Source organism: Calonectris borealis, chromosome 20 (assembly GCF_964195595.1).
Source record: "Calonectris borealis chromosome 20, bCalBor7.hap1.2, whole genome shotgun sequence".
Lineage (NCBI taxonomy): Eukaryota > Metazoa > Chordata > Aves > Procellariiformes > Procellariidae > Calonectris > Calonectris borealis.
The window spans coordinates 5,778,856-5,806,321 of record NC_134331.1 but is presented as its reverse complement, the minus strand read 5'-3'; the positions used below and the strand labels follow the sequence as shown (position 1 = coordinate 5,806,321).

The window sequence follows — 27,466 nt, the reverse complement described above, 5'->3', positions numbered from 1 at the left end:
CAGACTCACTCGTTCATAGGAAAGAAAAAAAAAAAAAGCAAGGATTTAAGAGAAGTCTCCTGAATTTAATAATTTTTTTTCTGACCAGGTGTCATATTGGTAGGAAATCCTGAAAGCAGCTTTTTTTTTTTCCTTCCTGAATAGTAACCTACTATTACCAGAATCTATTACAATATAGATAATATTCTTCTGCATCCTTAGATAACTGTCAAGTTTGTTAGTGACTTATAAAAATACTTTGCTTCTGGTTTATCATTACTGTATGTTATATTTCTGCAGTGCATTTTCATCGAACAAAAATGTCAGTTGGTGCCTTGACTGTGGAACAGTGTCAAGTAGCACCTTTACACTGTCTTGCCCTCTTAAAGTCGTCATTAGAAAAGGAGAATGCTAATGAGGAAGCATAGACTTAAGAACAGAGACAGCCAGCATAGGCTCTGTTAAAGTTTTCTGAAAAAGTTTTACTGGTTTTGGTTTCTTGCCTTTTTATTGTAAATTCTGTATTTTTGTACTATATGTTTGATGGTGTATTTCAGTGCTGTGTATTTGATCCGAATTAAATTTTTATGCATGGTTATCCACATGTTTCAAAGTAATTTAGAATTATAGCTGTGGCTTTCAAACTGTAGTTTGTCAACAGCCACTGAACCACAAAACTCTTAGAACTGATTTACAGCTTATCTGCAGAAACTTAGCACTTTTACGTTCTTTTCAATTACAAGATTCATTATGATAATCTATGAGAATTTTTGAAGGTGGTAGTGATCCCTGACTCAAAAAAATATGAGACCACTGGGCTATAGCATCATCACTGCTGAAACAGCAATATTTAATTGCATACCTGTACTTAAACGCAGTGCCTATAATGTTACATAAATAAGTAAGGCCAGTGAAGCCAAATCAAGATTGAATAGTTTATCAGAAGGGTGGTGGACAGCAAAAATCTTTCAGTGTTTCACCTTTCACTGTAGTTTTGTTGTTGTTTTGGTTTTAGTATTATTATTGGGGTGTGAGTTCAGGTGCTATCTGGCAAGCCTAAAAAACCGTGCTATAAACCCTATTTATTTGACCAGGATTGGTTTGGTTTTACAATAAATACTTGGAAGGAGACAAGCAAAGAGTTGTTTGGTACATAATATAATTAAAATGTATTACTCCTGTGAACACAAGACATATAAATGCCTTGCAGATGGGAAGCAGAAGAAATGTCTGCATGTAATGTAAACTGCAGAAGGTTTACAAAACTAGCACTCAGTTCTTTGCCACCAAGGAATCAGAAAAGACTTGGCTAGAAAGGACCTCCAGCAATTAGGTAGTGCGTCCGCCTGCCTCCAGCAACATGAATTAAATCTACATGAATCCAAACAGGTATTTGCCTAGCATATTCTACAGCTTCTGGAGGCTAACTGTTCTCATCCTTAATTATCTTTGCCATTAGAAAGCTTTTACTTTGGCCTAAATCCTCCTCATTGCAGTTTAAGCCCATTACTACTTGTTTTCATCCCTATAGTTACTGAAAACACCCTACTATTTTCCTTTTTGTGGCAGCTTTTAACATATTTGAAGACCATATCGTGTCTCCACTCTGTTTTCTGTTCCCCAAAATAAACTAAGTGATACCAGTTTGCTCATTTTTTCCTTATAGAGCATGTCTTCTAGCCATTTCATCACCCTTGCATGTCTCCGAATTCTCTCCAATTCATCAAAATTGTATTGAGTTCTGTAGCTGAGACCTTCCTGTGGGAGACAAAAATGGAGTAAGTTTGTTTGCTTTAATATATAGCACACCAGCTCTTATGTTCCCAAATGGTGTTCCCTTTCCCTGATAGCTTCATGTTACTGATTTGTACAAAGTTTGGGCTTTCCTGTACTCCCAGAGCCTTTTCTGCTGAACCAAAGGCTAGCTAGACATACCTCACTTGCTTTTGTGCAGTTGATATTTGTACCTAGGGTAGTACTTTGCTTTTGTCTTTATTGAATTACACCCTATTTATTTCAAACATTTGATCCAGTTAGCCAAGCTCTTACAAAATTCTAATCCTGTTTTTCAATGACATTTCAAAGAAATATCCGTTTACAAATGGGTTTTAAATCCTGAATTATCCCTGAACTCTCCTTACTTGGACTAAAACCACATTTTGTTGAACGTGAGTGAGGAATGACATTGTTTTCACCTAACTGGTCTTACTTGTGGGTCTTGTTACAGGACTTAGAAATTAGACCCCACTTGTTTAATTTGATGTCCGAGAATCAGAACATTACAGTAATTATGTACAAGCAGAGAAGCTAGATAAAAGGTGACGCTAATAAGGATGGAATAATTTTATAGCCTGATCAAATAAAAAAATATATTTGAAGTATCAATTGTGAACAAGTTGCTAGCTAATTTAGTGGTGATTGAGCATGTATGTTATTCCCAATGTTTCATAGCAAGGAAAAAAACAATTCAATGTCTAAAGCCTGTATTTAAGACAGTTCTTTAATGTGACCTAGATTTCAGAACTCTGTTGTTGCTGCTAGAAAAGCAATTTATTCCCTCTCCATTCACTTACCTTTAATGAGAAAAGATGAGTCAGCTTTTGAATAGGCACTGTCTGTACTGACTTTCAAATCAAAACATTTTAATAATGAAAAACAAGTAAGTGATATTATTATACCTTAAAATGCAGGTGAGATAACAAGACTAGTGCAGTCTCGTTAGGTTGATTTCCAGCATCTCTGAAAGATGACTTCACTAAAGAGCAGACCTTTAAAAGTCTATGGACTCGTTTAGTTCATACTGTGACCCCACTACGAAAAAATTAATTGCCTTTGTGCCTCTTCCCATACAAGTTGTACTTGCTCTTGGTAACTATGGAGACTGAAGTCAAAACTCTCCAGAATCATCAATTTTAGTGCACGGTAAATACTTCCTAAATTGTCCCTCTATTAGTTTCCGTTGACATAATGTTTAGAATTTTAGTATATTAATCCTTAATTATAGTATGATGTTTTGACATAAGAGGCGGGGGGGAACCTTCCAAATTTTGTGGCATGGAGATGCAAATTGCTCACAGTCAGAGGAAATACCCAGGTGAGAGAGGAATTGAACCCTGAGGTCTCAATCCCAGATCAGCGTCTCAAACTCAAGGCTGACACCCCTCTTTTGGTTTGCAAGCGCAGGTCAGACACAGCTGGTCATCGGGAGAGGTGGGTAACCGCTGTCCCTCTGTGGGTACGTATGTCTGCACGCCAGGCAGGGAGCAACTCTCTCATTATTTCAGGTACTGAAAAATAAAGCAACCATTACAGTATGGAGCCGAACCAAAGGAGTCGCGCGTAGTTTTGTGCAGTTAATTTTCCGTGGCTACGCAACTATAAGCATCCTGAGAGAGCTGGATTAAAGCTGGCGGGGGGAATGCTCAGACCTTTGTTTCGAATGTCAGTGCATGCTAAAGCTATCAGTGCTCATCTTGTCTAAGAGGGTTGGTATGCTTTTCTGTCAGTTCCTTCAGTTGTCACATTTTTTCACTTTTTTTCAGTAGGTAGGAGTGAGAAGCTGAGGGCTAGCAGAGTTACTTAGACATCTATGGTGCACAAGTGTGATAATTTAAATGGAAAAAAGTGCAGAGAAAGTTGATTGCCAAGAATGATATAGGAAGCTTTCTAAAAGTATATTTTAAGGAGAATTTGCAAGAGGAAAACATAATTGCCTAGTGCTTATGAAGGAGACTTAAATGAGGTACAAAATGTACGTCAGTCTCATACTAGATCTATTGCCTCATGCCATAAAGCATATGTATCATTAACTGGGAGTCAAGGATGGCGATCTTGCCTTGCATTAGTGATTGCTACAGGTATTATATTTGAATCCTTTACAGTTAAGGTAAAATAATGTATGCTAATTTAGTCACATGGTGGATTCTTTTTTTTTTCTTCAGATTTATAACAAAAAAAGGAAAGGTATCTATCCTAGTTTCTAAGAACTTGTGACATTATTTTTAAAATATGCTGGCTTTAAAGTCATGTCTTCCTGTAAATAAAACCCTTCTTTTATTTATGTGTAGCTACAGTGGGTTTTGTAACAGGCTAAAAGGATATCTTGTGTTAATGTATTTTTACAATTCTTGCTTCAAAGGGAAAAAGTATTACTTTGGTCTGTACTTGCTGTGAAATGAGCTCAGCAGAGAGTAGTTCTGTTACCTCTCAATTGTAGGTGGTTCATGCCAGCCCCCTGCGCAGTTTAATTTCATCATCAGTGCAAAAAAGTAAGATACTACTTAGCAAGAAAGGCATATCATGTAATACGATTGCTTTTTAAATCTCAGACAATTTCTGATCAACTCTAATTTTAGACAGTCATTTTAATTTGTTACCAATGAATGCTTTCTAATTAAATTTATATTTGACAATCACATGCGTCAGTGAGCAATGTGAGATGACAGTGATGGAAGTGGGTGGATAGCACAATAGATGGTGACAAGAGAAGTTGATCCAGTAAAGAAAGGAGGAGACAGATGAATTTGAATTCCGGAACAGAGTAATCAGGGGAGCAAGAGAGTAGGGAAACTGAGGAAAAAATAAATGGTTTTAAGCTGGGCCATACAGTGAAGTGTTCCAGGCTATTCCTAATTACTTAGTCCGGGTGGTGAGTGCCCGATGTGCAGAGGCTGGTATTTCTGGAATAAGAATATGTTATTCCAGATTCTTTTTAATCAGATGGAAGTGGATTGTACCAATTCAGAACAAGAATGTTCTCAAGAGAGTACCTACTTCTATGAATTTAACTTTTTTTTAGTCTACATGGCATTTGTGTAGAATTCCCCAGTTATGGACCATTTCTCTAATTTTATAATAAATAATGTGTTTCCTGTCTTCTCTTCAGCAGGTCGAAATTCATAGGTACAAGCAAAATGAATTTCAAATTAACTTATGCAAATATTCCTCAAAAATTACTTTGTAAATTGTAGTGTATTCAATCAGCAATGGAAATAATAATGTGTTCTTGACCAATGACAAATAGACAGCATCGTGTTAACAGTCAATACTGGAAGACTGTAGAAAAAAGCCTGCAATTAATTCATAGAAAGGAATATTTTTTTTTAAAAGCAGGATAAGACTGAAAAAAATGTAATGGGGAACATGCTTACCATTTTTAATACCTTATCAGGGACCACTGCTACCTATATGATCCTAAGGTACTGTATTTCTCTTGCTGTGTCACTAATTGAGACTGTTATGGGAGCCTTTAACATTAAAATAAAACATTTTTGAGTTGGCAAACTAAAGCAGATGGGAGCTGCTAGAGGATAAGGAGCACTGGTATGATTTTTTTTTCTTTGCAGCCTTCTCTGTGAAGGAGGTAGATTTCTGCATTCTGCAGTTTTCTGATTTTCTGCATTGCCTCCACCTTACCTACAGATTCTGCAACCACAATAAACAAAAGAATTTGGGGGGGGGTAGTCATTGCATTCTTATGTATTTTCACTGGACAGCTAGTAGCATTTTAGTAAGAAGCAGTGTAGGTGAAAAATACAAAAATAATTGTCAGATAATCAGTATGTTAAATGCATTTTAAAAAGCAAGTAATACGAGCCAGTAGATGATGCAAAATTCAGTGTTTAGTCAGAATGAGCTAGTCTTAAACTCCTTTCTGCCTTCATTATCTCCTGCCTTTGAGGGTTTATGCTTTCCTGACCTAATGACTAGACAAACATACTACATTCATGACCAAAATAGCTATAATGTTGAAGAACATACTGCTTAATGGTGTCCTGGCCTCCTCAAAATCAATTGTTGAACTTCTGACTATCAAATGTGTGGTATGTGAAAAGGCATTGTAAGCTAAATGTGATGCATATTGATTGAATTATAAACATACTGAGTTAACAAGCTTATGTTTTTCAATGTAAGTTGTTAAATAACTCCTTTTTTCTGAAAAGTGATTACATTACAAAAATAATAATGATTCGTAGTACCTTGAATTCCTTTCATTTCAAGGAATGCAGTTTTTCTTCGGCTTTTTATATGCTTAAAGACGTTCCCAGTTTCACATCAGTAGTTGGTATAGATGCTCAGATTCTAGGCTGTGACTGTAGGTAATGGCATGAATCTTCTGTTTTACCTCTGGGCTAAAAGGAGGGTTTATCCAAAAGTTGATGGTTTTTTTATCGGTTGCTGGTGGCTTATTTACCTTCCCGGTTCTCACAGAAGTCTCTATCTTCTCCAGTGTACCTTAGAAGAACAGCTTCTATTTGGTGAAGCAGACCACCTGGTACTTAATTTGCTGTACTCTTTCCTTTCCCTTTAAAAGTCAGAATGTTTTGGAGTAATGTAATTGTGAAGTATGTACTGCAAGCTCCAGTGACTTCTGCCATTTCTGTATAATTGGTTGTACACATTCGATTGCCATCAACTGAGCAGGAGAAAGTATTTTACTGCCCTTGTTAAGAGTGTTGTGCTTTCACTACTAACCTCCTGCATGGATAAAAATGAGCATCGGCTAGACGGCTTCTCATTTAATAACAGTCTAAATTGCCTGGATCCTATAGTACCTAAAACTTTTATCTGAAAGGAGAATATTAGTCTTTATTTGAAAAATACGTAGTTTGGGGTTTTTGTCGTATTTCCAACATTCAGTTTCTGAAAAGGTACATTTTTAAGTAATGGTTCAGGAAGATAATTCTTTATGCATCTTGAAGATACATAGCAGCAAACTCCTTGCTGGGGTGACCGTAGCTTTCACCCATTTCTGAAGAACTTAATTGCACATGCTGGGCAGGGTTTTTTCTAAATTTGGATTTCCTTATTTGTTAGGTAGGCGAGCAATATGTCTACAGTAATGTCTATCACATGTACTGATTGAGGTCATTCTTATTTCCTTAAATTAGTCAGTTGACTGGTCATTTTTCATATATTACTATTTCTGTTGTATCCCTACTGTTTCTAATTAACTGTACGAAGTTATTCACAGACAAGTATTAGAATAGAAGAAAAACATTTATAACAGTTTTCAATTTCAAAATTACCATAAAGATCTTAAAGTTGATCATATAATCCTTCAGCACGAGAAGCAAACTATTTTATAATTCTCATTCTAAATTGTAACTCGCTATGATGTAATTGTTTTAATAAGAGATTAAAGAGTTTGCCAACATAGATGGGTCAATATCTTATGATTAATAGGAAATGGGGAAACACAAGGTCAACCATGCCCTGAATATCCAAAGTAAGAAAAATACTTCTTCTGAAGCATGGTTTCTAGGAACAAGACTGAAGGGAGACAAGCCAGTCTGCCAACCATACTCTAAATTAGCATAAATTTCAGTTGCTAGTATTTCCCAGATGTCTCCACTTGAAAACTACTTACTCCATCTTTGTTTTATTAAATTACCAACAACAAAAGAAAAAGAACAATTCCTTTAAAAAGGAATTTGATATGTGAAAGGAAGGAATGGAATGTCCCCTTAGCAGAGTATTATTCATAAAATGAAACACACTTGTTTGTAGGAAGAGCACTTGAAATGGTCTAAAGAATAAAGTGGCACACAAGCAAATGCCAGAAGTGCATGCTCACTTCTGAAAGCTGTTTTTCTGAACCTGAGTTTTTATACTTAATTCACAAATAAGCAGTAAAATACAGTATATATTATTGACAGCCTCAAAAAATAAAGGGCCATTTTATGCCTGCACCCAATTGAACACACTCGACAAACAAGGCTGGATATTTCTCCACAGATTTTTGCTGAAGCTGTGTCAAACTGCATAACCCATAGAGGAGCTCCTCTGCCGGTCTCATCATATGATACCTCTAGCCTTATATCTGGGATGTTCCCATATTCCAGTAACAGGAGTCCAAGACCACATAACTTGGAACCAGCAAGTCAGATCTTCAGCTTTCCACCTCTTTGCATTGCATAGATAGCTCAAAGAGAAGAGCCAAAGCCATTTGGGATCTTAACTAACGAATTTTGCATTATTATTGAGGCCACATGAGGAAGGCTTAAGTGTTGATAAGAGCCGAACTGGTGGATATTGAAGAGAGATCAGAATTCAAAAACTCATTTATCAAGCGATGGAGAAAACTGTTTATAATGTCCTTTAGCAAATCTTTTATATCAAAAATACTTTTAACAGGTAATTCCTACTTCTGCAAAAACTTCCTAATTTTGGAAAATTGTAATATTAAATATAAACAAATCATTAGGAGGTAAATAAGGGGTAGTTCTGAGCTAGATCATGCTCTCTTACTTAAAAAGTTATGTATAACTGCAAAAGTCAAGCTAGGTAAAAGGTTATGTAAAAAAGACATCTTATTTCTGTTGGTCAAAGAATGTGTTCGTTGTGAAACTGAACACTTACACTATGTGGCTTTTGAATTCCAGATAGATATTACATCCCTTGATACTTCATATTAATTCCAGACGAGATGGTTTAATGATACAGCCACGAGATTGCTTAGCCCTGACAGGAAACGAGTTGTAGCCAGACATCCTTTTCATGGTGGATGACTGCTGGAAAGAAGTTTATGCTTCACAAAAGAGTTCTGAGGGCGAGGTTACCACCTCTGGTAGGCAGCTATCCCTAAGCAGTCTTTTCAAATTCATCAGTAATGTTTGTGTGACTGCGTATAATGGAAGCAGGGTTTTAAAGTCTGGCCTTAAGGCCAAAATAAAGCAGTTAAGGCCATACTTATCTTTAAGCATCTAAGTAGTCCCACTTTGGCCAAATCTAGATAAAATCCTAGTGAACAGTAAATTTTTGAACAGTTCTTACTATAGTCTCTAAGTCTCTCATTTCCTTTGAGTAATTTTGTCAGAAAGTAAGAAAAATAAAACATTTTGGACCACGTATTTAGAAACTAGGGAAATAAATGTCAGTTCTGAGTCAACTAAATATCCATGCTATGGTATCTGCTTTTATTAGTTTCATCTGCTGATCTCCACCTTTCTTTTTCTTTAATATTTTTTAACTAACTTATTGGGGAAAAAAAACCCAACTACGTTACTGCACAGATTCTAGCTTTGATAACTGCCCAGTAAAATGAGGCTTTTTCTTAACGTCTGTATTTTCCCCCTCCTTCCTTTTGGGACATACTTTGATCATGCTGCCATGTGCAGCTTTTATTGCAGGAAGGCTGTACTGAGGCATGAGGGACAGTATATGCATTCTGTCTTGGAAACAATGGGCAAAATCTTCCACAGCTGTCGCTTCATGCAAATTTATAATTTGGGCTGATCTTTGTCTTTCTACTTACTGCAACCAACCAAGTAGCAATGCTGGTGCATTTTCTTTGTCCTGTTAACCCAAGGAAGTGATAAAAATCAATGAAATCCACACGTTCTCAAGTATCCGGAAAATTTTCTCTGCCCTAGGGTTTCATTTCCTTTCTGCTTTATATAATGTTAACTTTACACTAGAGGTTATCACAGCAGGCATCTTGCAGCTGAGGAGGCAAACAGTCACCAGGGATACTGCCTTGCTGCTCTGTGACCAGCTGCAGCACTACTGGTATACTTAACAACAGCAAGTGGTTTGTTGTTTTTCTTTTTCGCATAGAATTATAGAAATCTCTTTTGCGTTAACCCTTATTAAATGCATATACTCAGAACAAAATAATGGTAGGTTATAACGTATTTTGGCTAACATGCACTCTCTCAGGAGACTATGTATTCTATTTGGGCAAAGGGTGCTTTGGAGTGTATCCATTTCTTTTGTATGCGTGATTACTTTTGCAGTTTTACCTTTTCTTTACCTTGCAAAAGATAAATAATCACAAATATTTGAGCCGCAAGAAGCCCTATATTTTCTGCTGAAAAGAAATTATTTTTAAATATTGTAAATATGTAATTTTTTAAGATGATTTATGCAGACAACTGCAACCAAGATACATTATTTATGAAGTTTCATCAAAGACTGTAGCAATTCACAGAAGAAATGATAAATATGTAGGAAATCTAAGACTGCTGGAGTTTATATAGGCTATCTTTCAGACTATATTTCTGACTGTTTGAGCTCCTTTACCTCCCATTTACTTCAGGTGAGAGCTTAGCAGTCTTTCAAAGCAAGTCCTAGGACAGGCAACAAATCTGACCCTGGAGGGTGTGAAAAAGTAGAGCACTGGGAAGTAGATCAACTTATGAATGATTCATGGAGAAAATGAGCTGGAAGGAAATGAAGATGATGTCTAGGGAAATACGATGCAAAACATGAGAGCCTCCTGGCTACCATGGGAAATACCAAGAAATAGAAGTACAAATCTAACAGTGAAGGAAAGGAGTAAAAGGAACAGCAATGAAAAAACTAGTGGAGAAAGAGTAAAAATATGGAAAATAAAGGCATTAAAAAACCTACAGATGTAGGTGGATCCTTGAAGCATATAAAGAGTGGATAGGTTATACAATCTAATGCATATAAAGTCAAAAAGGCAAATAAAGCTGTGGAGATATCTCCAGAGTTTCCTTTATAGGTGACAAATGTATTCAGTGCTTTTGAAAAGCATAGTCTTTGTGATTAAGAAAAGAATACAGAGCATCAGTTGTTATTGCTACCTACGTACCATTCTTCATTTAGAAGAAAAAAAAGACATAAATCAAATTACTAGTGAAAAAAGTGTAATTATCACTGATGAATGGAAGAGGTGATGTAGGGGATCCGTGTGAGCACAGAGCAGATGCTGAGGTTTTATTCATAAGTGAGCAAATCCATTGTCATTTATTTCGGATATGCATGTTGCATGCAAGAATGAGGAAAGAACAGGGCAGATGGAAGCAATTGAAGGATGAATCCTGTTGCCATTTAAATCATATTAGAAAATATCCATGTCCAATAAAGGTCCCATCTTTTATGGGAGAGGAAGGAAGAACTAGTGATCATGTCTAGCATATTTATAATTTAAAACATCCTTTTCTTCCTTCCTTCATAGGAGTCAGGGCCTGAAAAATGTTACACAGCAACTACCTTGTATTAAAGGGAAGTAGCTGTGGATTATTCTCTCTCAAAGGTAGTAGGTGGCATGTGTTGAGGAACAGATTGTATAGATCTGTGCTAAACTGAAAATGGAAGAAGCCTGAGATAAGTGACTAATACGGGGTAAAAGTGAAAGGAAAAAAATTAATTCAATGTGCTTTTTGCTTTTCAAGCTGTACTAAACAGTAATGGTGCTGTTCTACAATAACCAATTCTCAAGTTCCTGAATTCTGGAGTTTTGGTAGACTTACTTGGTGCCGACAGGTATCATTACTTCTCAGATGGTTTGTACCTGCCTCACTGTGCCAAGTCATGATTCAGTAGCTGTAATGAACTCTGTTTATCTTTGAGAACTGAAGTCATCCCTTTCCAGATTTTTCAGAAGTAAGGACCACACTAGAGACAAAGGTGTGATGATGGAAGAAGAGAAAACGAGCCTTTTAAGAAAGAAATTCCAAAAAAATTTCTGTGTGCACTTAGGGCATGCCTTGGTATGAAGCAGCTTTCAAAGATCATATGGTGCGTGCAGTCCAGCACATTTTCCAAATAAAAGTTTTAAATCTAAAGCAGGCTCACAGATGGTTCTAATGAGCTGGTCTTTGAGATATACTGTGACTTGAACAAAAATAGTTTAACTCCTAAGACACTAACATTTCAAGATGACTTTCAAGCTAAAGAACTTGCAGAACAATTTTTCATGCATATTTTAATTTTACATATATTTCTAGTCTCCAAAAAAGGGAGGTTTTTCGGGACCTTGCACTTCCCTTTATATGCAGTACAGTACAGTATCACAAAAGCATGCCTCAGGAGCATTTTTGCACATTGACTGATGCTTCTTTCTCCAGCACTTTTCAAACTTGTACAAACATTTGGTTTTGAACAAATAGTAATAAAAAAGGTAAAGGCTTCCTATGACAATTTAATTTTTAAAGTGATATAGTATAGTACCCTACTAAAAGTATTACTTATCATTCTCATGGACGGGACTTTCAAACTAAGAACAAAGTCCAAGATTGACTTTTTAAGATTAGCATGACTGATAATTACGAAAGGGGAAAAAAGAGCACAGGTTTTTAGTGCATGTAAAAATGACACCCTTTCAGAATTATTTATTTTAATTTATGCTAAACTTTTCAGTATTAAATACTTTAACTCCCAGACACATTACTGTAAATCACAAAATTAAGCAATGCATTTAGTAAATTAACCTTTGTCAGGATATGTAGACATAGGTAAGTACATATACAAATGTCTGTACGTATTTTCGCTGAATCTGTCTCTAGATGTCTTGGAGTTTGTGTCTAAATTCCCAAAGAATTATGTATAAACACAAAAGTTGATGATAAACCAAACAGCAGAGGATTTCATTCTGCCCAGACTTCTACCTTGTATAGTTCTTAGCATCTGTATGTAATAGCTGTAAAAACAGACCTCAGCAGACCACAGGCATAGGGGGTTTTTTGGTCATTTCATATAGGTGTAAATTACAATAAAAAGTCCAAAAAGAGTTAACTGCTACAGTCTAATTTGACCAGACTGTCAGCTTCTACAAAAGAAATGTGAGTATAAAAGTATCATCAAATGGTTTATAGCTTTGTTGCATAGCAAACATTTATTAAATTGCAATGTTTATATTATTATCTATTGCAAAAATTCATTTATAATCTTTTTATGACATGACTTGAAATCACAGCATCCTAACTGACACCATTTCAAAACTATGTTCTTTGTGTCGCCTAAGCTTTGAGAGACATCTTATTTCTTCATTTCATCTTAGGTCTGCCTTATGGATGGGAAGAAGCTTATACAGCAGATGGAATCAAATACTTTATCAAGTGAGTAGTTCTGGGGGAAAATGGGTCAGAGTTGAAATAAAAGCACATCAAACTAAATACATTTTTAAACCTAGGATTAATGGAAAAATGAGTAAAATAACAAAAGCTGTCATATGTTTTATATACATCTTTATTACCAACATCACTTGTTCTTTTCTGGTTTTTTGTGACTTCACTGTCCAGACGGTCCTAGAGGGCTTAAGTCACAAATGCAACTGAAATTCAATGAGAACTGTGTCTCTCAATCCTTCAGATGTCTTTGAAAACCCTGGTCTACAATGTTGAGAACTTCCCCAGTTATGTGTTTGACCCTATAATGGACCCAGGAGATAAGAAAAAAAAATCTCATCCCCTAAATAGTTCACAAGTATAAATATCTGTTTAAAAAATGCCCTTATATTTTGAGGAAGTGGAAGAATTCTTAGAATTCTTTTAGATTTTTGGAAGGAAATGCTCTGGTTTCACCTAAATCTAACGTTACTGATGGGTTTTTTTGACGTCATATCCTGCTCCCTTGTGTGGGAATAAGTTGTTCTGTTGCTGCAAGAGGGTGAAGCATTTAGTTATATTTATAAAATGATGGAGAGATTTCCAACTGCCATACCATTCATTTAGAAGAAAAGTCATTATGCTCTAGACTTTACACTTAAGGTGCTACTTAAGAGGCTTACTAACCTGCGTATCACGGAATATTGACATCTCACGGTATCGCCGGCAGCAGGTTAAGCAACTTTTATTCCATTGGTAATGCCTCTGAAGCGGCATCGGGTGCAAAAGCCTTCTCTCATATTCTGCGTGTGTTCTGCGTATATACTATTTTTGGTTCTTGATTTCTACCCTATGAAAATTATACCTATGCTTTCCATAGGGTTTGCTTTCTACATTTTCAAGGGGTTGCCAAAGATAAAGCCATACTCTTCATAGCTGGCTTATTAGAAATACTTACATTAACTAGCAGTGAATTTCACTGACAGGTGTCCAGGATAGACAGTGCAACAGAGAGCGGTTATTATGCAGCCCCACAAAAAATTACAGAAAAATGTGTCTGTATCGGGAGTTACCTGTGATTTTTTAGAAGATACTGCAAACAAGTTAATTTTTCAAAACTCTCCAGAGACTAGAGGAAAGGTGACATTGATAAGATGTTACAATAACACAGTGTCTAAAGCATAAAGAAAGCCTCTACAAAAGCTTTAAAAGCAGTAATCATTTGAAGATGCAATCATCTGGGGGGGGGGAAAAAAAAACAAAAGCACTAAGCTTTGGCCCTTGTTATTTGTTTTTTGGCTTTCCTTAACTATAAGATTTCCTTAGTGATCATTTTTCTGAAAGACTAGAAGCAAAAATGCAGTCAAATTCATTATTTACAAAAAATGAAAAAAAGATTATATTATTCTTTAACCAAATCCAAAGCATGGTTTATATCCTGCTAATAGCTTGCAGGTAGAGAATTGAAAGCTTCTTTACAAAGACTTACTTGATAAAAGCTATAGGAATTTGTTGTATACTATAGGAAAGATTTTTTTTCAATTGTGTTCTCTGATTCTGGAGGAAAAATGCATGAAGAAGAAGTAGGTCATGTTGTGTGTCCCAGAAGCTTCAGGAAGTGAATTGGACAGTATGCTGTTGGTTTTTTCCAGAATATAGTGAAAATTAATTCATATAATATTTTTTTTATTATTCCTGTAAAAGATTGAAACAATTGGTGAAAAATATAATTCATCTCCATTCCATATATATCATGAATCATTGTTTAATTAATAGCTAGTTATTCTAGCTGCTGAAATTTGCATATTGTTTAATTCTTATAGGTACCAGGAAGTCCACTTTTGCAGGTGGACTTCCACAGTCTCCTAAAAGACAGGAAGGGCAGCAAATAAATCTTTGCAGTGAGATAAAATTACTTTTATCCCAAACTCTTATAAAAGTCACGTAAATAACATTGAAGTTTATGTATTAGCTAGCCAAGAAAAGCAGGGACTTTTTTTTTTTTATTTTTTTTTTTCCAAACACACTGCTCTGTTGTCCTTGACTCACCCCGTGGTGCCTCGAGCTAGATGTATTAAAGCAGACATGTTTTTTTCTGCAGAGGCTTCCAAACACACCGTATATGATACTGCATTCCAGCACTAATCAAGGGGCGGCTTTTATTTTCAGACAGATGTAGGTTACTACATGGGATTTATACCAAAAAAAATTGTAGAAAAATAACTTAGGAAATGAAAGTGAATTAAAAGCGAATTTCATAACAATGGAAATAAATACAAGAGCAACTATTAAAATAGAGCACTGTTCCCTTGGTCTCCATCTGTTGATACAGGGAGCCATTATAGGACAGTTGGAAAGTTAGGGTGGATGCTGGATTCTGTTCTGGGTCAAACGCTTGCGATACTCTAGGTTTATACCTGTGTAACTGGGAAATGAGCTTGAAGATAGCATTATCTAGCAATAATAGCAAATAAAATTTAGCAGCGGAACAGAAGAAATCTCACATTCTTGAAACGTTTTCCCCCTCTTTTTTTTTCTGGTTTTGTTACTGTGCTTCTCATACAAGTATTTATCTTGATGACTCAGCAGAAAGCTAGATTTCCTGAATATGCTGAATTTGAAAGACATTTCTTTTAAGTTCTGCGCTTGGATGCTGAACTATTGCAGATGTGACAATAAGATGCATATTAGCAACAGTAGAATCTCAGCTAGCCTAGGTGATGGAAGCCTCATTTGCAGAAAGCATCAGATGTTTTGCATGTTATCCCCACTTGCTGAAACTACAGATTTGAATTGAGTAGTTCACTTGAAAAAGCTTTTTCAGGAATTTTGGCATATCTGATCTTTGATTGTTTATGACTCATGAATGTTCTTCCCTCTTCTTAATGTGCTCCTAGCATTACATATGATAGCGCCCAGGTTTTCCATCGTTACCTTCTGTAATCTGTCCTATAAAGTTCTGTATGTCAGTCTTTACGTGGCAGGCAAGGAAAATCTACCCATTTTAATTGCAGAGAAGTGTATGAAATCACCCTTCGTGACCACTGTCGAAAAACTTTTCTTCTTCTGAATGGAGCCACCACACTGAAGTGGTGTTAAGAGCTCTTAATGCAGTTCATTAGAATGGAATTAACTGAGCATTGCAGTAAGACATCATGGTAATTAATATTCCTTTTAACGATTGCCTTATTTTGCTTTCATCACTGTTTCCAAATGCCTTTACAGAGCGTAAGCCAGGCTTTTTGCATGCTTGAAAATTCTTACCTCTTACTACACTTTGTAATGTGTATGAAGTCAGTCTGAGAAAGTTAACTATTTAGAGCAAGGAGCAGAGGTTGCCCAAGTCCCTTGTTTCTACAAGTCCCTTGCTTCTAACATTGAATGGTAGAGCTTTCATGATGAAAATTCTAGAGACTTCATGATGAAAATTCCACCCAATGTTGAAAATATCCTTTTCTAGGAGGAACTTAGCTTGAGGTGCATCTTATCAGCTGATCCTTTTCAGTAGGATTTAATCTAATTGTTTAAACGGGGATTAGCAGAATAGTTGATACTTCACAGCCCTGGTACTAATACTGTAACCTTCTTGTTTCTCTCTGGCTGTGAATTTCAATCCTTTCGTTCTTTGGTGTTTAGAACAGCCAAGGCCATGAGGGGCTTAAGAGTATTGCAACATTAGCCCACTGCCATGTATACAAATAGATAGAAAAACATGTTCTGATTCCCGAAGTGTAGCCACAATTAAACTGATCTTATATGTAAATTGTCAGTTCTCTTATTATGCAGTTAGGCTGTGAGGCTATATAGAAACTGCAGTGGCTGTCTTTAAATCCACAGCAGTTTTACAAGATGCTAAGGACAATCAAATATTATTTTAATTAGCAGTTGCCTTCAGTTCCAATGTGCTTTATTGGGCCATCAAGTAGCTGAGTCCATAAATCTGTATGTTATAAATCTAATGCAGTAAACACCCCAGAATGGAATCTTAATAGCACATAAGCTTGAGACAGCTTGCTGTGAAATTTCCATAAATATCTCTGAAGGGGTGTAGCAATATGAAGTGCATGAGAAATCAGAGTTTAAAAGAAGCAAACCAGCTGGCTTGTGTTACACACTGAAGTGAAACCCACTTATGTGAATAACTGACATGAATAAAACATTTACATGGCTATATTCCTAAGGGGCTGAACAGTGCTCTATACCTACCAGGGAAAGCTGTGTCTTGTCCATGAATACTCGCCCTAAGACAATTTTTGAAATCGCCTCTTTAATTCAGGAAATCGTTTCAGTCTCTCAGTAAATTATTTTCAATCAACCAGGTTGCTAAGATCAATCACAAAGTACTGGCAAGTGTAAGAAAACTGCCTTTTAGACTGCTGGTGTGTCATAAACTCACATGATTCTGTGCTAGGCATTAAGGTCATGTGTATAGGTTTACCGTGAAATAGCAAACTAATGTAAGCCTCTCTGACTTACATCTCAGTATGCATTGGAAAAAAAGCAAGTTCAAGTGTCTTACTAATATAATACAAATTAACAGTTATCAGAAGGACAAAAATTACACCAGTAGACTAAAAGGTAGGGATCAGCTTCATTGCTAGTGTAACTGTGCTTTCCTCCTGCTGGAGAGTAAAGGTTGAATTTGGACCCATATGTTTTAAGATAACTTGACGTACTTTAAAGTAACGGAGAGGGGAAGCACTATTTTATTTTGCATGTAGCAATACAATCAGTCATTCATACATACCAGATTCATGCCCCATCAATTAGTGTGTAATAGAAACACATTCCTGGTGCCTTGTTTCCTCACCAATTTACGTTTGGTGTTTCTATCACCGTTTATATCAGCCAACTTGGTTAAGAAGAGCTGAGATTCTGACTTCATGTGCTCAAAGTGACCATTGAACGTAGCCTAGTGAGTTTTTCAGTAGTCCACTGCAATTCCAAAATCATAGAAAAGTCTAGATTGGAAGGGATGTCTGGAGGTTATCTCATTTAACCTTCCATTGAAGAGTCAGTTATCCAGAGCCCTGTCAAACCAAGTCTTGAATATTTCCAGTGAGGGAGATTCCACCACCTATCTGGGCACCCTATTCCAATGTTTAGTTGTTTTCACAGTGAAGAATATTTTCTTAACGTAGACGATATTTCCCATGAAGCAACTTGTGCCCATTGCTTCTCGTCTGTTGCCATACATCTTTGTGAGAAGACTGCCTCCATTTTCTTTATAACTACCTTTTAGGTATTGGAAGACTTTGATTAGACACCCACCCCCCACCCCCTGAGCTTTCTCTTCTCTAGGCTGAACAAACCCAATTCCTTCAACATTTCTTCATATGCCAAGTTTTCCAACCCTCTAATCATCTTGGTGACCCTCCACTGGATCCTGTCCAATTTTTTCCAATTTTTTCTGTTGTGAGAAATTCAATTACCAATGTTCTAATATAAATTCCTGTCCCAAATAGACATTTTATCTGTAAAACCCAGAAACACAAAGCAACTAACAAGCCCTTATAAAGTATCACCTACATCCAGATGTGTATGTATGCACTTACCAGTCAGCTGGAGGCATTAAGATGGGAAATGTTTTGTAGGTAAGAGAAGGTTCCTTTTGTTCACTTCTAAAGCTAGGCATGTGGCTGTTTCTGCCCAGGCTTAGTTCAGGTGTAACGTTGAATGAGTTTACTAAGTGTTGTAACCACTATTAGAACAAAATTTCTCTTTTGTTTTATATTCTGGCATTAAAGTCCTCCTGGAAATCATAGCGCTGCAGCAGTGCAAACAGAAAGTGTATTCTGTCATTGAATGGATTTTGTGAATTAGTAACTTCTGGGTTTGATTTTTAAATGGGAGGAAGAGTCTATGCATAACTTTGCTCTCCCAGTGAAGTATCATATACGCTAATTAATTAATAAATGGTTATACACTGGTGGTTTAGAATCACACAGAAACAGTATAAAAAAGCATAGCTGGGACATTAATTTTTTCCCAGAAAATCCATTATAGTTAATCTCTTCCATCCTCCCACTATGTTCACCTTTAACATATGGCAGCTCTGTATCATGAAACTGGCACCTAAAATTAGGTAGGGCCTTGCTATTCTCCCTCCCACTCCCACCCACTCCTTGCATATGTATACAGTTTATAAGGACCAGCTGTGAATTTTGCCCCTATAAACACTGTTTTTCTAGCTTTTTAATAGGACTAGGTTCCAACTATTCCACATTAACTGTTATTTTCCTCAAGAACATTTATCTTAAATTAAATTTTCCTGAAAGACAAGTAAAAGCTCCCAGACATTTTAATATTTTGGGATCTTTTCCCATAGGTGTATTAGGGTCTGTGATGTTTTCTATCTTATACCAAAGGGGAAACAGTAATATCTGATTTAGGGTTATCTTTCAGCAGTTTGTTTAAAAATCAGAGGTTTCATATGGAAGCATTGTGTCTTCAGTGTGACAAAGTAGGCAATGAAAGTGCTCTGACAGTATACCAGTACAACTGAGAATAGAATTTGGTTCATGTTAAGTAGGGGCCTAAAGTCAATACTTGTAAAATACAATTAATAAAAACCACACGTGATGTGTTCTGGTAGCTTTTGAAATCATACCTAACAAATCAGGCTTCCACTTGGAAAGCCAACACATCATACTTATATATTTTATAATATTCTATTTTGTTTGGTTTTGCTTGGGAAGGAGCCATCATTAATTTTACTGAAAGATGGGCATTCACAGAAACTGTTTATGATTTTATGACTGAACTAAGAATAGCAAAGCATGTGTGATAGATGAAGAACTTCTGTAGTATAAACATTGATGTTTTATAGCACTAGAGCTAAAGGTATCATCATAAAAGGAAAATAAATCACAGTTGATTTTACTTACTGCATGCTAAAGTGAAAAAACAAAGCTGTTCCTTTGATAAGTGTGCTCTACACCTTTCTACCGCATTATAAAGGAAGGACCCAAAACCTAACACACAGAGGTGTGTTCACCTTCGCCTCTGCTGTCCCATTCCAGTATATATACAATATACTAGTTATCTGCAGGTTATCTAAGTCGTGGTTGGAGAGGCCCTTCCTAGAAGAAATCAAGTCCAATAAAGTTCAAATCGTAGCAGAGCTGATCCAGAAGTAAACTCCTGTATGTTTGTGTCAGTGAGTTCAGAGCAGCAAACTAAGAAAAACTGTGGTCTGCCGTCCTGAACATGCAACTGAAATTCCCCCGGATTGAATCCCGTACCAGCTCTGCTGCCAACTCCCTGTAGAGCGGTAGGCAAGTTAGTTGCACCAAAATTATCCGTTCTCAAAATCGTCATTGTAGGTGTCCCCATCTTAATAACTTTGATGTTTTGTGAGTCGGCATGGGTATTTTGAGGCATGGAGTGCTCTCTGTTTTCACTGAGTTCAAAGAAAGATGCAATTGCTTTGCGTCTCTTAGAATTGGACCTTTCCTATTTTACATGTCACTCAAAAATAGAAGTTGCTTTTGAAAATGTTTCCTTTTACTTGTCATCCTCAAGTGCTCCTATCTGAAAATAGAAGAAAGAATACTTATATAGTCACAAGAAGTTGCAAATTCTTAAATAAAACTGGCTCAGCACTAACCAAGTGCTAACTGTTATCACTACTTTTTAATGTATAAGGATCCAAAACTCTCTGCATCCGTCAGCTGAACATCAGTTCAAACACTTTCAGATGTAACCGTATCAATTTGGATAATCCTGGCCTTTTTCCTTCAGATTTTTGGATAACCAGCATAAGACATCTCGGAGAACTTTTCTTTTCACAAAGTGTTAATGCCTGCCATCTGAAGTACATGTCTCTTTGCTGTGTCTCAAGTTGGTCACTAGGAATAAATACATCCAGAAATAATAGTCCTCTTCGAAAACTCTGTCCCTTGATTGTTCTTTGTTCACAGGCACTGTTGAATGAAGAAAGACTTCTTATTAAAAGACACAGCAATGATTTAGTGTAAGACATTTTGCTAACTAAAAAATCTTGAAGACTTACAGATAGCCAGGTTAAGATGAAAATTCAAAATAATTTCTAAGGTTTAGAAATGGTTTATTGCCAGATAGCTGGGTTGTAGGGAATTCAGTTTCTCTGATTTTCACTGAAATCATTTTGCATGACTGTAAGGAAAATAACCTCAGATGTAAACCTAGGAAACTTGGCATTGAATTTTATGATAACATGAGCTTGTAATACAAGAATGTTAAGACCTTAAGCTGCTTTTGGTTGGGCAATTTTTTTTTCCTGAGAGGTTGTTTGTTTTTTAATATCAAGAACTAAAATGGAGAAACATTCTTTCAGCTTCCACAGATACTGCACCCTCTGTCCAGGTTCTGGCCTATCATATCAGGCAGCTGTTAACATTTCTTCTCTGAGAGAAGCTGCAATTATTTTTTGCTCTTGACCTACAAATCCCGCTGAAATCAGTGTGCTGATTTTTGTTACCTCTGCTGGGTAATGTTACTCTGATGTGATCAAAGGTGTAATTCTCCACCTATCTAGTTACTTCTGTGAGTAGGACTGGAAATGTGAAAGTTCAGACTCCTACTCAATTTTCCTGTTAGGGCAGGATTTGGCACTTGTGGAAGAAGTCATGTACACCATCAGTTCTGAGATCTCCCTGGGTTTTGGGGGAGCCATCAGAAGCAGAACAATGCACAGCGAGGTTTTTTCAGTGTGTGTTTCATCTGAAGCACAGGCCTAAGCCATCACTTAGGCTTTAATTCATTGTACTACACGTAGTTTAACATAAGCCTTGAGCATGTGATAGAAAAAAACTTCTGTGATCTTGGCCTAAGTCTGCAACATCTATCTTATCAAGGTATCAGGCCCGTGATGATAAGACAGGACTGGTACGAAGTGAGCAAACTGGTTGCACAATTCTTCACAAAACTAACACTGCTGATCTTTATGTTCTGATGCATTTGCAAATAACTGCACCAGAATTTTCATGATGTTCACTTAGAGACACAGGATTATGAGTATCTGCATATATTAAAACAGCACTTTTAGAGTAACAGCAGTTGGCTAATACTGGGGTGAGAGAGGTTTCAGGTAGTGCTTTAAAACTGTGAAAAGTTTGCATATCCTGGCACTCAAACCTTTGGGCTTATTCAGCCTTGGCTCGGATCCTACCGTTATTACTGTTTTTATTTTAGATTGGGCCATTGCTTTATTGTTAACAATTTTTAATGATATAGCATACTATTTGGCTATATAAATCTTCTTCCTAGTGATAACTGCCTTCTGAAATTGCTCACAGATTTTTCTTAGTAGACAAGTGTTTAATTTGTTTAATCAAGGAATAAACAGCGAGACTGTCTTCTGGGGTTTCACTTTATATCCCTCTATCTTTAATTAATACTCAAGCAAATTCTGCCATCCCTGAGGTAAATACAAGAAACATTTATGTTGCCTTAGGACACAGTTCCATGGCTCTCGATCTTATTACAGCCAATAAAAGTTAAGGTCACTGCCATCTTCCAGCAACTCCTGGGGTACTCTTATATGCTGTATGTTGCTTTTGAAATGTTGTCTTGAAAGAGGGCCCAGTCTTAAACCAATTTTAACAAAAAGGGGAAAAAAAAAAAAGAACATTTAAGTTCAAATAATCTGAATTTGATAAATACAGTACAAAAACCCTTCCCAAACTGCCGATAGGTTCCATGTCTGGAAACTGTCTTCCCTAGCTGCTCTCAGGATTGATTGATTATACTTGCATCAACGTCACTCAGTTGTTTTATTTTGTTCTAATTGCTTATCCACTAAATTAAAATCCTTTAGTTACAGTTCCGAATAAGTTATTTCTTGCACATCCTCCCAGCATTTGCTTTTCAAAATAGCAAGAGTTTTCAGTTGCTTGACTTGGTATCCCCTTACAGCATTTAACATCTGCTTGCCAACCACTGGCATTTTCAAAGGGGATACCAACATGACAGATACCATGGCTGGGTCTGCAGGTGTGTGCTAGCTCTGAGAGCTTATTTCATGATAAACACTGGTGCAGCACCAGTAACTACACATTATATTCAGTCTACTTGTGCAGATTGTAAAGCGATTTAGAAATACTATCAGGTAGAGATTTGAGGGCAACAGAATTGGCACACTTCCAGCATTTAGACCATCCTGTGTACCAAATCTCGCTGTATAGTATTTATCTAAACTCCACAATCATGGGAGGGGGCTGGGCTATACCTACAAGGTCTGTGATTACCAAGATCCTATGGTCTGCCTTCAGGAGTAGCGGCTCCCTGGTACTCCCTCAGATACTCCATTGCCACCTGCTGGCATGAGGAAGGGTAGTTCTGTCCCACCCTACCAAGACATGAAGGTCTTCAAGGTGCCTGGTGCAAGCTAGGGCTCCGGTTTTGTGCAGGATCTATTTTTGATGGTATATTTTCTTATTATGCAATGTTTCAGAAGGTGCATAAGGAACGCAAGAGACTTGCATTAGCAAGTTAGAGAAGTATGAGTAAAACAAGACAAAAGAGCTGGGCACCTTCTCAAAAGTGCAAGATTTGGGACAGTGGGTGTTAAAGAGAAAAAGGTATCCTTGCAAAGCAAAAGGCTATTCCAGGCACAAGGGGAACAGAAACAGAAAGGCCCAGCAACAAAAGACAAAGGCAGTAATTAAAACAAATCTTGCACAGCTGTGTGTAGTCCAGCGAAGAGCTACACAGACAGATTCTGTGCAAGAGCAAGCAGGGAAGATGATATAACCTCTAGATGAAGGATTAAGTTTCAGGATCTTCATTCAGTGGCATTGTTCTTTATTTTCCTGTTGCTCTGGCCCTCATTAGCCTCCAAACCACCACTGCATGGGGGCTGCATATTAGCGCGTAACAAAGGAACGCGTCTCCCCCGTAGAGCTAGTCATCTAGCAGATGGCCTATACTCCTTTCACAGTAACTTCAGAACGTCCCACTGGCCTATGCGTGTAAGTCTAAAAACTAAAAAACCACAATATGGAATATATTTCCGGGTAGTATAGAGCATGTCCCCTTCCAACCCATTGCATCTACATCTAGCAGTGCTATTTGCTACATTTTTAAATTATTATTTTAATAACAACAGTGAAAGTACTGAAGATGAAAGCTTTCAGAGCGTGTAGTTTCCTATGTCTCAGCCTTAGGGTTGTCAGCAGTACCACCCTGCAACAACGGCTTTGCAAAAAGTTTCGATTGTGCACCGATCGGTGAAAGCTCCATCAAGCATCAATACTGTTTGGCTGAGCATTACTGCATTTTAAAGGGCTAGTGAAGTTCAGGAAATGAAAACGTGAGGTAAGAAAGGTTAAAAGTTTAGCAAAATTAATACTATGGATTAAATGGATTAGGTTATTGGGTACGTTCATTTAGGGAGGAAAATAGCTACCTTAGGTTTTGTGTTATTTCATAGGAGCAGAGTTCTGCTTTCGCTTTCATCATCTTCAATACTGCTCAATTTGGTAGAACAGCACAGGGTTCATACGAGGGCAGAAATTGTCTTTCCAAGTTCAGATACAGCTAAATTCTATTTAGTCCCTAATGAATAATGGTCATTATGAGAGTTTGGCTGATTAATCGTTTAAGGCTTCATCTTGTCTTCTGAACAGATCTCAAACAAATGGGTCTTGCACAAGATTGCTCCTTCAAAAGCTAAGGAACCTTGTGCACTGGAAAAATTCAGCCAGGTATTACAGATGTGGTCCCATGTCAAAAGGGGAAAAAAAAAAACCCAACTTCAAAGAATACCGCATGACTGCTTTGTAGCTCAGCATCCTGCACAGTGACCTACAGCAGTTGGGTTGTCTGCAAGACTCTTCATGATTCCCTGTTAGGCTCCAGAGTTTGGCCCTAGTTGGAGAATACAATTTAAGGTGAAAAGTATGTCTTGATAATGCTCAAAATCTAACAAAGATGCAGACATTTTTTCCTTTGAATTATTATTTTCTTAAAAGATTGTCTTAGGTTCTCATTTTAAAATAAATCATTTTCCATGCAAATAAGTAAGAGCCATAAGGAGGGTAATTATAATGGTATTTTAAATAATTCGCTACCATTTCTTTGCCAAAAAAATCCCTGCGTTCTCATGCTTTGTTTTTCCAAGCTCTAAAATTTCTCCTGCAATTTACTAATGTTAAAAAGACAGAATAAGCTACTGACATATTTCCAGAACAAATTTTTCTGTTTTCTAACAATAAATTTGGCTACCCTCCGAAAGCAATGACTTGTTTGAAAACCTAAAAATCTTTAAATGTTGTTAATTGCTCTGAAAATGTGAAATGAATCTTTTGAACACGAACATTTGCAAATGGAAAACGTTTTACATTTAGAATTTGTAATGCTGGCTTTCAAAATATTCCTTTAATATTCAAAACAGTTTCATCAATTAAGCAAAACCTAGAGGTAGATTTGAATTCCCTCTCACTTTTATTGCTGGCCCTAACACACAAATCAGAGAGGATGTATTTCTAATACAAGAATGTTCTGCAAACCAGTAAATCTGGGATTATCTCTTCGGACTGATTATGTCAAAGCTCTTTAGCCACAGCACTTTTGGAGAACTAAAAATAGCAGGGGGGTTTATACATTTATTCTGTACCTAAATAATCTGTGCATATTGTGTGTGTCCGTCTACAATGTGAGACATGGTATCTGGACTTAATGTTTATTTATAGGAGTTCTTTTCCTAGTAAGGATTTTGGCAAAGGATTTAAACCAAACTGTCCTACTAGAGACGTTCATGGGATAAAGTCTCGTGCAAGTTTAAAAGCACTGGGTTCAAATCGGAAGTATTTACTGCAGATTGGTATTAGAGCAAAATTTGGCCCCATATATTTTGAAAATGGATGAAAACTAATTCTCTTCTATCTTACCAGGGATTAAACAATGTTATGTCATTGAATATAGAAAATTGTAATCCTGATTTCAATGCCACAATTCTGCACTGTTAAAGATCTGGAGAATTTTTGCATTTAATTTGTATGAGAACAAAATCAAGTTCTTACAGCAGTTAGCAGAAAGTTAGGCATGCTATCATTTGCCTCCTGGTCCTAAAGTATGTAGGAGGAAAATCTTCTGAAGAATAAACACTTAACAAAGAATTTTTTAATAGGTTACATCAAAGACACGTGAATGCTTTTCCACATAACTCTTCTACTCCTGTGCAGTTTCTCCCATTTCACAGGACTGATTCTGCATGCTCATGGGAATATAGAGCTAAGGATTTAGACACACAGCAGGTCAAGGCATGCTACATGAGAAAGTCAAATGGGAAAAAAGAAAATTTAAAAAGAATTTTGTTCTTATTTAAATTCAGTAATGGATTGCTGAGAAATGGCTTGATAAAAGCAGGCAATATAAACGCTTACAATAGTACTGCAGGCAATAAATCTTGTATTGGCAGAGCTGGAATGGATGGAATCCAGTTCATTGAGCTCTCATGATTCCACAGGTATTGGAAGGAGTTTGTGTCATGCAGATAAATGAAATCACATGCTGGGACTTTAATTTAGAGGGATACCTTCAGTATTAAGCCATAATGACTAATTTTTTTAATTGGAGGAAAAAAAAAAAGATGGCATTTCCTGACACTATAGAAAACATTGTAGAAAAATTCAGCAAAGACATTTCCATAGTATATTTACAAATATAAATATATTCATAATATACATATGAATATATGTATTTCCCTGTGTTGTGGAATAATGGGAATAATCTCGAAAATGGAATAATCTGTTCTTGATTAGACAGATTTCCTCTTAAAATGGAATTTTATTCACAGATGTCTCATAAAACGTTGTATAAGGACTCTCTTCATATTCTTCATGTTGGCTATCGCCTGACTTTCTAAAGGTAAACATTGGAAACTTTTGGAAAGTTGCTCTTATTCCTAGTAAAAATGGTACATTCACTTTCTTAGAATGAAATGATTACTGTACTTGAGAATGGTCAGTATCTGCTGCGTTGTATTTTCTGTAGCTTGATGTTGTTCAGTTATACTTCTGTTTTAACTTTGGTGAAATTGCTCTCTGCAGCTCCAGTAAGGTGATGCACATTTTTGTAATAAGCTTATGAAGGAATGGAGGCCATCCAGTGCTGCTCTGACCAAAAAAGCACTTATGCATTGCTTTTACACATACTGGAGCTTTTGGGTTTGTTGTTTTTTTAAGATAAGAACTGAGGAAATGGCCTTTATCTTCCACATTTTGTTTTTCTTGCTTGGTCCTTACTCAGGTGGTGTTTCAATTGAAGTAGTGGCTAAATTCACAGATTACCAGTTCAGAGATAGGTTAATCCAGTTAATGCAGCTCAAGATGTGATTTACTTTAGCATCATTGGTGAACAGTATTGTTGTCCTCATCATATCCAACTTATTCTAGGCTTAGTATACTCAAATGAAAGGTGTGAATACAAGGTAAGATCATAGCACGATAGTGTTGACTGGAAAAGTGATCCCCATACCCATAACTCAGTGTAGTGGAACACTGACTCATATTCCTACTTTAACATATCACTTTCCATAATCAGATATTCAAGAGAGCATTCTTGAAGACAGAAAGACAAAATCTGTTTTCACTTGAAAAGGTAAATCTAGAGTAGTTCCATCATGGCACTTCATATTTAATTAACCAGTGCACCTGAAAGGGGAGTATAGGCATGGGCTTTAGGTACACCGTATGTTAGAAGTTGTGAGA

General features: G+C 36.6%; 1 protein-coding gene across 1 annotated transcript in view; it reads left to right on the top strand.

Annotated features, from left to right (window-relative positions):
- The window catches only part of STXBP4 (syntaxin binding protein 4), a 71,626-nt gene that overhangs the window by 39,140 nt on the left and 5,020 nt on the right, over nt 1-27,466 (top strand). The window contains exon 21 of the mRNA XM_075169608.1: nt 12,728-12,785. Within this exon, the coding sequence (XP_075025709.1) occupies nt 12,728-12,785 (58 nt within the window). The remainder of the gene's footprint in view (nt 1-12,727; nt 12,786-27,466) is intronic.